This window comes from Onthophagus taurus, chromosome 3, assembly GCF_036711975.1.
Source record: "Onthophagus taurus isolate NC chromosome 3, IU_Otau_3.0, whole genome shotgun sequence".
NCBI classification, from domain to species: domain Eukaryota; kingdom Metazoa; phylum Arthropoda; class Insecta; order Coleoptera; family Scarabaeidae; genus Onthophagus; species Onthophagus taurus.
In genome coordinates, this window is record NC_091968.1 from 8510606 (window position 1) to 8524042 (window position 13437).

Consider the following 13437-nt stretch of genomic DNA (forward strand, 5'->3'; position numbering starts at 1 on the left):
TGTTGTAATATTTTAATTTTCTTCGCCTTTTTCAAGATCTTCATCCATCACACCGTCAATAGTGATCGCCATACTGCTTTTTTCTTATTGTCATTACTAATCTTATGGTATATAGAGCAGCTCATTGTATTAGACATATGACCTTCTATTTCACAGTCGCGACAAAAACTGGTTTCACTACACTCCTTTCTCTTATGGCCTGCCTTTTTGGCATCTGTTGCACACCTCGTTTTTCCCTTTTTTCTTGGTTACACTCCCTAGCTTTGTGTTGCAGGCTGCCACAATTATAACATCTGACCGGAGTCAACATTTCTTGAAGTCTACCACTTGACCAGCCCACTCCCAGTACTTTTTTTTTCTAATATCAGTGCCACTACTGTTTTATTTAGAACCAACCCAACATTTGATGACATTTCTTGATTATCTTAAGCAACCTGTCTTCCAGAGGATATCGCTAATCTCCCAATAATTAAAGGATTGTTAATGTATGCTTGTGTTATGTTAAGATAATGCAACAAAAATCATGAATTCAACATTTTTAAAATATTTTTGAGACATTTTGCAGTATTTATTTAGAAGTACATAGAATTTCAAATAAAATCTTGTTTATTAGTCCATCTCTCGTTATCTCCTCGCTACTTAAGTGCAAATCAAGATATTTCTTTCGATGCATTAACAAAAATCTGTTATCTCTAAAAAGCATAACCAGATTACATTTTTTGATATATAAATCGAAATAACATTTTGAAAGCATTGGTTTTCAAGATGTTGAATAAATCGGTTATAGTTCTTCTTCTAGGCATTATATTGTGTCATAAAATTAACGCGGAGTCATGTGATGGTAAACTTTTTAATTTATTCATAACGCGTAATGTAATTTATAAATAAAATTTTAGATATGGAATTAGAACCTCCACAAAATTTTGCATCCTACGTTGATTACTATTTATACCTTTCTTGGATGCCTCCACCGGGATTTGGAAATTGTGCAGTTACTTATTCGCTTCATATTCAAAACATGAACACTTCGGATTATTTAACTCCCGTTGTGTATTTAAATGGTCTTAATTACATTTTTGATTATGATAAATACGATAAAATGTGTGTTCACGTGAGAGCTTACATATACGCTCATTACAATGGTCAATCATCAAGTTTTGCTACGATTATGAATTTCTTAGGTAAGGATTCTAATTTTTTAATGAATGTGTTTTGATGATTTTTTTAAAGATCCGGTCAATGAACAAGGTCCTCCAGCTTATCTGTATCTTAATAATACAGAAACAGCTTTAGGGATTTATTGGTCAACCCCAATAGGTTACGAAAAATGTGACTATTACTTTACATATTGGTTAGCTATTGGTTTTAAAGATTCAGGACATGGCATGATTTCTTTCCCACTAACCGGATATTATTATTCTTATACTTTTCCATATCCAGAAGGGCACCAACTTTACTGTCAAGAAGTAGATGTTAAAGTTTCCGGTTCTTTTAGAGGAAAACCTGAAACATCCATTATTGCAAGTGCAGTATTTGGTAAATTACTTTTTTTTCTGGTTTAAAATGTTAATTATATTAATTAATTTTTAGGTCCACCGGGAGTTTGCTAACAAAATCAATAAAAAGTAGTTCAATTAAAAATTGTGTTTTTTTACAATTACCATAAAATTTAATGTTTAAAAAAAACTAATTTATTTTTTTCTTAAATTTTTTGTTCCTGTTGATTCGACTCTTTAAGTGGTCAGTAAAGAGAATTAATGCGCGTGTCAAGTTGGGAATCGCTGGACACGGCAAAGTGTAAAGAAATTTAAAAGAATTATTTTAATTATAGACCTGGACCGATCCGTCACCACGTCCTTTGTCGTAATTAATGCGAGTCGGTGTCGATCAAAGGGACCAAGTTACAAGACGAACTCCGGCTACCGGATGAAGAAGGTACCCGAAAGACTGCTGACCGCCTTTAAGCCTTTATTGGCATTTTTTAAACGACAGCGACACTAAGAATCCTCGAAGAAGACTTCGAGAAATCTTCAAGCTGCTTTTTCTTTCCCTTCATCGGGTTCTTGAGGGTTTCACAGTTTTTTGTTGAAGACGCCAAAAAAAAAATAAGAGAAAATTCCGGCACCCTCTCACATTTTTAAAGATTCTTTTTGGGTCTCTTGAAGTTTTTTTTTATTTTTATCTCGGTTTTATTCCCGTTAAGGATTAATTAAAGAGTTCATTAAAAAAATATTTTTCAAAAAAATAAATCACTTCAAGCTGAAGGGAAGCTGCGTCCAAACTGATTTAAAACTGACCCACCCACGTTAATACCGGCTGTAAACACACACACACAGAGTTTAGTGAATGGGACAATTTGTATTGTGAGAATTTAAATAGGTTTAATTGTATGGGGGGTCTTCCATCGTCTAGTATAGTCATTGTGGTCACCCTGACACCAATAAATCTATCTAATGTACTTCCAAATACCTACTGTACATATACGAAATAAAACCTCCTCTATGTATTTATGCGTATACACACAATGAACTTGAATAATAAAATCGAGAAATAAATTGCATTGAATTAAGGAAGAGTTCAATATATTTTAAGAAGGGGAGTGATAACAAAATTTATTTCAGTTTGGTGTCATTAAATAGTAACTGTGGAGGATTCAATCAATTTATTGAACATAACATTAAGATGACATATTTCCCTTTTATTGGATTTATTATAAAGATAATAAATGCCAAAGCGCTCTACAGGTAGAAAGTGGTCGTGATTAATCTCGCAATGGTATCTGGAGGTAAATGCAAAAAAATTCCAATCATTTCTGAAAATTAAGAATGGAAAAAGATGTTATAACAACATTTGAAAGAATCAACGATGTTTAGTGAGGAAAGGTGCAAAACTGTGCATATAGTTGCACCTTACACCACTGGATTAATCTATTTTTCATTTATTAATAAAATCGCCTTTGCATTTTTTGACACAGCGATGAAAGAAAGTGTAAAACAGATAAAGGACCGTCAAGAGAAAAAAATATAAATATATACAAAACAAAGGCAATGTGTATAAAAATTGAAAAGAAACTTATACAATTTACAAAACTAAACATAAGACTCCATCTCCAAAGGTGGTAGTTGAAGAAATTCCTCCACATCATAGAAAGCACCAGCCATCAGGATACGCCGTACAACTTTTTCGAAGCGGCAATTAGTCATATTTTTTATTGGCAAAGGGCATTTATTGTATAATTTCACGGCTAAGTGATTGGTGCTGGTTTGTGAGGTATTAATACAATGGTAGGGAATCTGATAAATGTGATTTATAATGGGTTTTGTAAATATGAATATCCGAACTTTTTAAAAATGAGGTTTTAGAGGAATGCACGTAAAGAAGACTCCTTAGGATAAAAGTAGAGGATAAGGTAAGTATCCTATGTTTTTGAAAAAGTGGTTTGCAGCTTGCAGTACTGTTTTCACCTGCTAAAACCCGCAATGCTTTCTTTTGTTGCATGAAAATATCTTTGGCCGCAGGATAATTTCCCCAAATCAGTATTCAATACGACACTCTACTATGGAAGTTGGCAAAGCAGGTTGCTCTGGCAACCTCATATCCAACAATAGCTCAGGCATCTTTGAAGATATTTAACATGAGAGTTCCAGCTTAGGTTTGACATAATATACATCCCCAGGAATTTAATAGGTTCTTCTTCCCGTCCCTCAATTTTAGTTGTTAATAGTAGTTTTTGCGTCTTTTCGTCATTAAGTTTCAAACTGTTGGCCCCAAACCATTCCGAACCACAACTTCTGACTTATTTTCAAGTTCAACTCTATCTTTCGACGTTAGCACAAAAGATGTATCATCAGCATATATATAAATCCTATCAGCTGAGATGTTAATAGGAAGATCATTTATGTAAATAATAAAGAGCATTGGGCCCAGAATTGATCGTTGTGGGACACCAGATATAATATTAGTAACATCCGAAGTTCGACCTTTCCACTCTACATTCTATTGTTAAGATAACTACGAATCATTTGATTTGGTAGACCTCTTATACCATAATGTTCCAGTTTATTTAACAGCACAAAAACCTTTGACAAGTCACAATATAATAATTGAACATCCTCCTTCTCGTCAAACGCACGTGCCACAGCATCAACCAAGCTAGTTAGAGCTGAAGTCATTAAATAATTTGTTGTTTTCCATATACTCAATAATTCTGCTTTTTAATAAAGATTCGAAGATTTTTGAAAAAACAGGAAGTATAGAAATAGGTCTATAGTTTTTATAGTCATTTGGACTATTCGATTTGAAAACGGGGACCACTTTGGCCACTTTAAGTTAATCAGAAAATATGCCGTTTGTAAAGCAACAATTCACCATATTGGTAATGGGTATAGCTAACACGTCAATAACATTCTTAACAAGGTAGGTTGAGACATTGTATATGTCAGGGGTTTTTGTTATTTAGTAGGGAAAGGACCATCTGGAGAATCATGTTCAGTAGTAGGCTTTACCTTGTTCAGTATTAGGACCAGGTATAGTTTCGACTGTATTTACTGCAATCCTTCCAAACTGGAAAAGTAATTACTGTTGCTTTCTTTTTTTCCCTTTAGCTCTTTGTTTATCAACTGCCTTCGACAACATGTTTTTGTTTTTCAGTCATGACCGCCGAACTATATTCTCTTCTAGTATTGTAAAATTATTCACTTGAGCGTTCTTCGTTACTCTATTGATAGTATATAACACATCCAAACGTTTCTTAATTTTTTCAACTTGTGGGGATAATCGTAAAAAAGTAGTACTCCCATGCGATTTTATTACTGTTTTCTCAGGAAAAGCCGAGATAAAACATTCCATAAAGTGGTCATGAAAAAACGAGTATTGCCGGTGTGGAAGCAGCAATGCCATTTCACACCAATGTACCTCCAAGAGTTGTCGGAATTTGTAAATATTAGCTGCTTTAATTTTTCTTATTGTAATATATTGTTTTTTCTTAGTTTCAGATACATCTAGCAGCGTGAATATTTGGGCCAAATGGTCTGATAGATGCGGTTGAATTGTTTCTGTATTATAATCCGGTATGAGAGAATTCTAGTAGGTTCTGTGAAAACATAACTTAAATCAAACGAAAGCATATCTGTACATATTGCATGTTTTCCAGAATTGTCAGAAATAAAATCGACATTCGAATCCCCAGATACCACGGTGTTGTCTATAACTGGTAATAGTGTACATTAGGACATCATAGAGTACCTTACGAAATTCGTTTAACCTCCCCTGGGGCTAACCATAGACCGAAATAACTATTAGATTTACTTCAATAAGGGGGATACCAGCAACTTCTATCAGTTTGTCTACAGAAAAATGCTTAATGTTTAATTTCCTAAACTTTGTATTGGATTTTAGGCATATCATGACTCCTCCGTACCCAGCATTATTATGTCTGCAATAGACCATACCCAGATTACAGTTAGGAAACTTCAGATGTTCCAAATGCCCTTTCTTCATCCATGTTCTGTGACGCAGAATGGTCATACTTGGTTTAATCAGAAACTATCATGCGTTTTACTGTATTCAGCTGAGATCGCGTGCGGGCGAGGCACCTAATTGGCTAATATCAGTGTAACGGAGTTTTCGCTAAAATCCATCCTCTGGGTAAACTGAATGATGTTTTCTCATTCTCCCGACAATCTCGATTTCAAGATCATTTATACGGCATTGAGAATTACCCGGTTCTAGGATAACTTTAGGCGTCATCAAATGCCTTCTTCTTGGCTATCCGCAAGATGAACAATGGTGTTGTTCCTCACATACCAAAGTACGTTGAGTGCCAAAAACTTGAAGCTTCTGTATATGATAGTCTACCGCAATCGTCCACATGGTAGATGCGTAGGTCATACCTTACGAGCAGAATTAAGTTTAATTCGTCGTGTACAAGAGGACCCCAAGATAGTGTTTCTAGTGATTCCCAAATACTTGGTTTTGTGTGGTATCATGCAGTAATGATATTGGAATAGTTATTCGACTTATATATTACCTTTAATGATCTTTAAAGGTGTTTGAGGTCAGAATGAATGAAACATATACCATGTGGTAAAAAGACTGTCATCTGCGAAATGAGCTGTATAACAACGGCTATTTTCATCAGATGGCTTGATCACTTTGCCCGATATAACGTTGCTGGAGAAGTGATGTTAATAAAGGGCGTGGCACTTTATAGCAATTGTAAAAGAAATACACAATTAATTACAAGTTGTACGTTAACTTAATAAAGCTACTTCTTTATAGATTTTGTTAGCAACGTCCAGGTGTTAGCCGACATAGATTGGCACAGCTAAACAACGACTATTTTCATCAGATGGCTTCACCACTTACCCGATATAAGGTAGCTGAAGAACAAGGAATTCAACAAATTGCTACATAGATCTACCAAATTGAACAACCATTCATCATTCTGTAACACGAGGTATCCTTTGAGCGTCATCTTATCTGGATACAAACGATGATAAACATGGTATCACGTTATATTCCCTTCTAAATTATGCAACTCATGAGTTATAAGGATGAACATATTTTGTTGTTCTTTGATAGGAACATAATCAGCAATTTTAGGAAGAGTAATTTTGGAGAAGTATAATATAATAAGGTGTGGACAAGAACATTGATGGTAAATAATTTAACGAATAATCTTCAAGCAGGAACAAGATATAAAAAAAAATAAGTTATTTTTTTTAAACATTGAACTTTATAGTAATTATGTAAGGAATAAACAATAAATTACAACTTGTTCGTTAACTTAATTAATCTACTTCTTTATAGATTTTATTAGCAAAGTCGTGGTGGACCTAAAAATAAATTAGTACAGTTAAAATTTTTTCTAAATAGAAAATAAAATGTTTACCAAGTATAGTATTTCCAGTAATAGTTGTTCTTCCTCTAAAAGTAACAGCAAGTTCAACATCTACTTCTTGACAGTAAAGTGGGTGTCCATCTGGATACCAGAAATAGAAGCTATTATAAGTTGATCTCATGAGCGTTTGAATCATGAATTGGTTTGTCCCTCTCAATGTAATAGTTAACATATTACTAAATAAACGACCACAGTTTTCGAAACCTTCCGGAAATGACCAATGAACCCCTAAAGATGTTTCTGTACGGTTAAAATGTATAGAAGTTGGAGGACCTTGTTCAACCACCGGTTCTAAAAAAATATTTTATCAAAACAAACTCTCATTAAAGCAAAATTAAAATTGTACCTAAAAATGTAGAAAGCGAGTGAGAGTCTGATGTTTGGCCATTATAATGAGCGAATAGCCGAACGTTTACGTTAAGACATGTTTTACAGTGTTTATCATAATCGAAAATGTAGTTGAGACCACTTAAATGTACAACGGGTATAAAATACTGCCAAGTGTCCCTGTTTTGAATATGAATGGAATAAGTAACTGCACAATTTCCAAATCCCGATGGAGGCAGCCAAAAAATGAACAAAACCTGATCAATGTGAAATGTCAAATTTTGCGGACGTCCTAATTGACGATCTAAAATTTTTTTATAAATGACAAATATTTAATATAGTTATGAATAAATTAAAAACTTTACCTTCACATGATTGTGCGCAAATTTTATGGCACAATACAATGACCAGAAAGAGAATTATAACCGATTTATTCAACATCTTAAAATCAATGCTTTTAAATTAAACGTTATTTCGATTTATTTATATACTAAGAGATATTATCTAATAATGTTTCTTAGAGATAAGAGGTTTTTGTTAACATATCGAAAGAAATATCTTGAGTATTTCATATCAGTAGATTTAAGATAACGTGACCTAAATTTTATATCAGATTCTATGTACCAATTGCGTCTCGGATTACATAGAACTCCAAAATCTAATTATTCCAGAAAGTTATCGTAAGGTCTTCGTGTCATTTTCAGTGAAATGACAGTCACTTCCTGGGCGATTGTTTTCTTAAATGCTTACAAGGATGTAGGGCGATGTTTTTACATTTGCACCGTTAAATATCCCCAAAAGAAAAAATCTCAGTATGATAAATTGTGCGAATTTTTGGTGACAGGCGATAATACATGTAGTTATAAAAAGTGTCCAGAAAACAACCAGACTTGGTAGAATCAAAATTTTCAAACATTTTAAAATCATTCCCAAAATTAACTACATCGCCTGATTTCTCATCTCCCGTTACACACAACACTAAACACAAAATTATTACTCATTCACATCTTCCGTTTTGATGTCTCAAACGTTTGGATGTGCGTAAGCTCACAATCGCTAAAAAAGAATTCCAACAAATGGTCGCTATAGGCATTTGTCCACCATCCTCTTCATCTATAGCATCGTCTCTTCACATGGTGCCAAAAAAAGATTGTAATGATTGGAGACCATGTGGAGATTACTGCCAATTGATCAACGTTACTGTGCCAGATCGCTATCCGCTACCTCACACGGATGCAAAATCTTTTCGAAAATCGACTTGGTCAGAGCGAATCATCAGATACAGGTAGATGAAGAGGACATACCAAAGACAGCTATAACAATCCCTTTTAGTCTTTTCGAATTCATTGGCATGCCTTTTGGCCTTCGTAATGCAGCGCAAACATTCCAAAGGATCATCAATGAAGTACTTTCAGGACTAACCTTCATTTTTGTATTTAGACGATATTCTTGTAGCAAGTCGAAATGAAGAAGAACGCATACTTCATTTAAAACAATTATTTCACAGATTAAGTTCCTACAATAATAATAATATTTTATTGCCTAAACAATACAAAATAACTTGTTAGGCTCGTCGAAAGTATTACATTAATTTAAGATATAATAATAACATGCAATATGTTGAGATCCATCTCGAAGCAATAACCTTTTCACCTTCGCCTTGAATTTCGGCGAATTTCCTCGGGCAGTTTGTTGTACAAATGGACACCGATGTGGTTCGTCCCATGTTGCGTTTTGTTTATCCGGTGACGTGGCTGCCTAAGGTTGTCCGCATATCTTGTATTGTGCCCATGAACAGTGGAGCCTCTTGTTGACCCATTTTTTCGTCAATGAACATGCAAAATACTGGCAAGCATATATTCACACGGTATGGTAAGTATGTTATTGAGGAATACTTGCCTGCAACTTTCCCGGTAACCCATTCCATAAAGCACCCTTACAGCTTCTTTTTGTTTCAGAAACACTTTGCTTGCAGATGTTGGTGATCCCCATATTAATATACCATATGTGGCCACAGAATGAAACAACGAAAAGTAAGCACAATGCGCTGCTTCGTAGGTTGCAGTTTTCCTAAGCATTAGGATGGTGTAGATAGCACTACTTAGCCTCGCCGTGACATTCTGGACATGGTTTTCAAAGGTAAGTTTCTGGTCCAGTAGAATAGCAAGAAATTTTATACATCTGTTGCCACCTTCTATCTTGGTCGTGAACTTTAATATTTCTGTTTTGTCTTCGTTTAGTTTAACCTGTTGTTGTTGAACCACAATTTAGCGCTCTTCATAGTTTCTTCCGTCTTTTGGATTAGTTGTGTCTCTTCCTCACAATAATTAAGAAATGATGTATCATCGGCGTACTGAAGTATGACAGAGGCGTTAATGTTTATTGGCAAATCTTTGGTGTATATTAAGTAGAGCAACGGACCAAGAATAGAGTCCTGTGGGACACCTATATTCATTACAGTTTATGTGGAGCTTTGTTGTTTCCATTCTACAAATTGTTTCCTGTTTATTAGGTATGTTTCTATTAGTTTATTACTGACACGTTTAATTCCATAATAATGCATTTTTCTGAGTAATATTTTGTGATTCATGGTGTCAAATACCTTGCTCAAATCACAGAAAATAGCTTCCACCTTCCTGTTTTTATCAATAGCTTCGAATATGCGAAATCATATGTGCCATAGCTGTTAGTGTGGATTTCCCCTTTCTGTAACCGCGATGGCTACCATTCCAGATGTTTTTACATTCAAAATAACTATATAGACGATCTCGTATGGCCACTTCCCTGATTTTTGATATAGCAGGTAGAATTGATATTGGTCTGTAATCTTCTAAATAGTGCCCTCCTTTGCTTTTATAAATCGGCGTGATTTTTGCTTTTTTAAGAAGGTCTAGGAATATTCCACCCGCAAAAGAATTGTTGATCATAATACATATCACGTCAGCAATATATGATATGATTAGTTTTAGCAGTTTTATGGAGAGGCCAAAAGCATCTGGTGTCGTTTTGCTTTTTAGATTGTAAACAATTTGTAGTACTTCCTCGTTAGTGGTTGGAAAAATAAAAAATGACACTTGGAGATTCATTGGCATGTTTTGCACCAGCGATGTTGCAATCGAAATTGATTGTTTTTGTCGCATTTTTGCCGATTGCGGTAAAAAAGTCATTTAGTTCTTGAGCTGTGCTATGTTCAGTATTTGTTGTTTGTTGTCTTCTATTAGTTTCCCTGTTTATAATCTTCCAAATAGCTTTCTGTTTGTTATCTGTTGTGCTGATTTCTCTTGTTATGTGAGATCTTTTAGTTTCGTCTATTTTCTTTTAAATATTGGGTTCTGAAGTTTCTGTGTACTTGTTTCCTTTCTCATCTTTTTTCACCTGCTTGACTACTTCAGGGCGTTCATGTTGTTTTTCATTTCTTTTAATTAGTCAGTCCACCACTCTACACGGTTTTCTACCAATGCATTTGTTTTTACAAGCTTCAACAGGTTTGTGGAAATTTGTCGAATGTGTTTTTAAATTCAGCAAAGAATTTATCGTAGGCAGATGGTAAACCCTCAAAAATGTTTACCCAGTTCCTATTGCGAACTTCATTTATGAATGTCTTTATTTTATCATCTGTAACTATTCTCTTCATTTGTAGGTCAATCGAGATACGAGTGTCACTCAATTCAAATTGCAATAGCTGCCCCATGTCATCTCCTAGCTACTAGCCCTACTACTAGCAGTTTAGTAAATGTGTAGCCTTCATTTTATCCTGTTTGTACCAGTGTTCTGTTACGCATAGGATATCAACAGCATAACTGCTACTTCGGGTATCTTCTGTAATTGCTATTCATAGTCTATTGCTGCAATAAGGGCTTCTACTGCTTTTATATATTCATTACAGTTCTTGCTTCTCGTGCCTGTTTGTCCTTGTTGCAACATTCAGAAAAGGAGTGACCATGTTGACCGCAATGACCACATGTTTTGGTGCGTTTCCATTTTTTGGCTATATATCCGAATGCCTGACAATTATAACAGCGTGAAAGTTCCAAAAATCTTCTACCCTCTTCGAATAGTAGTTCATATAAATAGGACCCTGATTTAGCAATATATTTCTAGCCCTTCTGCTTACTTCTACGACCATATTGAAAACATTTTTCTGGTTATTCCCGGTTCTAAATAATAGTACGCACTCATCTTTTTGAATGTCTCTCGAGTGTAGATTTTTTTCGAATATATATCTCATAAGTAGAGCTCGGATTTTTATGCAGTCAAATTATAAGAAATATGCGCATAAATATGCAAGCTTTTTATTCGAAATATGCAAAAATATGTGGAAATACGTAAAAATATACCTTTCTTATAGTTGTAATCCATCTATTTCTATCACATTTTTGTATATGTTTTGCAATTTTCACATGTTGTTCTATTTGGGACTTCCTCTCACACGTTATGTTAAAAAAGAATAATTAAAAAAGTTAGTCATAGACACTCAACAGATTAAAAATTTAAATCTGAGATTATAAAACAGATTCGTATCTATTTTTCATTGTCGATCATATGTAAAAACATATCCTAAGAAAATGGGACATCAAATTTAATATAGTTTTCCATTTTTTTTATCTCGTGTTAAAACTAGTGTAAAAGTCTATGAGAAATACAATTTCGTTGTAATCAAACCATTGGTAACTCCGCTGAAAACTCTAATTTTTAACTTAAATCTTTGGCTAAAACGTTACAACATAATTTTTAAAAAAATACTTACAACTTTGGCACAAGCTTTACAAAATAATTCCTTATTATTTAAATTTTGTTCGGGATAACTTTTTATCCACTGGGACACAAGACACGATTTCAGTTTAGGCACTGAACTCACACTGAACACAGCCACAGTAACCATGGTTGGGGATTTCCTTAAACTTAAACTCAACAGCGCTAGGGATTTTGTCAAAAAATATCCTGTATTGTGCTTGAAACTAAAAGGTATGTTCGCATATTTAAAAATCTAGCAATCATTATATTTATTTTATTAAGCACCAAGAAACAAATCTAGTAAAATGACAAAATATGCTGTAAAAGGCCAATTTATGCAACAACCAAAAAAATTGTAAAAATATGCAAAATATGCAATTTTTTTATTGTACCATCTGCCTTATTTTTCTGTAATTCGCCCAGAAACCAATTTTGAAAGAAATATTCCAGAAAATAAACAAGATGCATTTTGCATAAAATCCGAGCCCTACTCATAAGTTCCTCGTCTGTTATTTCCCGACTTATGTTATATATAATAAGCCTTGGTCTCAGTTTTTTTGCCTTACTGATTTCTAATTCCTGACTTTCACCTATTTTTAGTTTTACAATATCAATATCTACCTGACTTCCGCCTTCCATAAGAATTCGCCTGCCTTTGAGCTTCCTCAGTCTTGACAATTGGAGTTTATTCAAGTCCTCTTCAATACAAGTTATTGCTTTCTTCTTTATGTCTTCACTTCCCAAGTTTTCATCTTTGCTGGATACAATTAATACGTTGTTTGCATCCTTCCGCTGTTTTTCCTGATATCGCTTTTCTTTTACTACATTTGACCAAGATACTGCTTGGTTGCTGGTTTATGAGTTCCTATTTTTTGACAAATTTACCTTTTTCTTCAAGTTTCGCCTGTACAGTTGCTAATCTAAGATCTAGGTCTACCACCAAAGATTCGGTGTCGACTATTTTTAATCCCACCATTCTATCGATTTGCCCCAATTCGTTTTTAACCAAGTCCATTAGTTTGATTTTTGTTTCATGTAATGCGCTTAAATTTGCGTTATCTATATTCGAATCCTTCCGCTCTGGAAATGTTTCTACATGTTTGTTTTTCACGTCTAAAGGCTCCGATAATGAGGTAGAACTCGATGGTTGAGGTCTTGATATAGAACTTCTCGGTTTAAATACTTCCCCAGCTTTCATGGAAGTTGAACTATCAGAGACATTATCTAATTCTGTCATTTTTCCGCCTCCTTTTCTAGCCCTTGTTGTGACCTGAGATAAGTCTATGGTTTTTATCTGTCTCTTCCACGCTCAATCCAACCCAAAAAATGCATTTTCGGTGTTAAATCATTGGATTTTCTTAATCACCATGTTTTAGCTGATGGTATTCGACCATCCCAATCAAGAATCACAGCGATAACACATTTTCCAAAACCAACGTTTCTAAAAGAGTTACAAAGATTTTTGGGAATGTTAA

At 34.3% G+C, this 13437-nt stretch overlaps 2 protein-coding genes across 2 annotated transcripts; one reads left to right on the forward strand and one right to left on the reverse strand.

Moving 5' to 3' along the window:
* Window positions 1–731: 731 nt before the first annotated feature.
* On the forward strand, window positions 732–1679 carry LOC111421029 (uncharacterized). Its single transcript, XM_023054138.2, has 4 exons — window positions 732–841; window positions 897–1181; window positions 1231–1536; window positions 1591–1679. Exons 1-4 carry the CDS (start codon window positions 766–768, stop codon window positions 1608–1610), a joined length of 687 nt encoding a protein of 228 aa, XP_022909906.1. The 5' UTR covers window positions 732–765; the 3' UTR covers window positions 1611–1679.
* A 5082-nt stretch (window positions 1680–6761) lies between these two features.
* On the reverse strand, window positions 6762–13199 carry LOC111421028 (uncharacterized). The gene is made up of 6 exons (XM_071195006.1): window positions 12848–13199; window positions 12584–12783; window positions 7594–7669; window positions 7248–7532; window positions 6893–7192; window positions 6762–6836 (listed from the first exon to the last, which is right to left on the reverse strand). The coding sequence occupies exons 1-6, from the start codon at window positions 13197–13199 to the stop codon at window positions 6817–6819; spliced, it is 1233 nt and encodes a 410-aa protein (XP_071051107.1). The 3' UTR covers window positions 6762–6816.
* Between the last annotated feature and the right edge of the window lie 238 nt (window positions 13200–13437).

Coding starts and splice junctions, on each gene's coding strand:
- LOC111421029 (XM_023054138.2), top strand. CDS start 766: ATGTTGAATAAATCGGTTATAGTTCTTCTTCTAGGCATTATATTGTGT. Junction 842..896: donor TAACGCGGAGTCATGTGATG/GTAAACTTTTTA, acceptor ATAAAATTTTAG/ATATGGAATTAGAACCTCCA. Junction 1,182..1,230: donor TACGATTATGAATTTCTTAG/GTAAGGATTCTA, acceptor ATTTTTTTAAAG/ATCCGGTCAATGAACAAGGT.
- LOC111421028 (XM_071195006.1), bottom strand. CDS start 13,199: ATGACAGAATTAGATAATGTCTCTGATAGTTCAACTTCCATGAAAGCT. Junction 7,533..7,593: donor TTGCGCACAATCATGTGAAG/GTAAAGTTTTTA, acceptor AAAAAATTTTAG/ATCGTCAATTAGGACGTCCG. Junction 6,837..6,892: donor TACTGGAAATACTATACTTG/GTAAACATTTTA, acceptor ATTTATTTTTAG/GTCCACCACGACTTTGCTAA.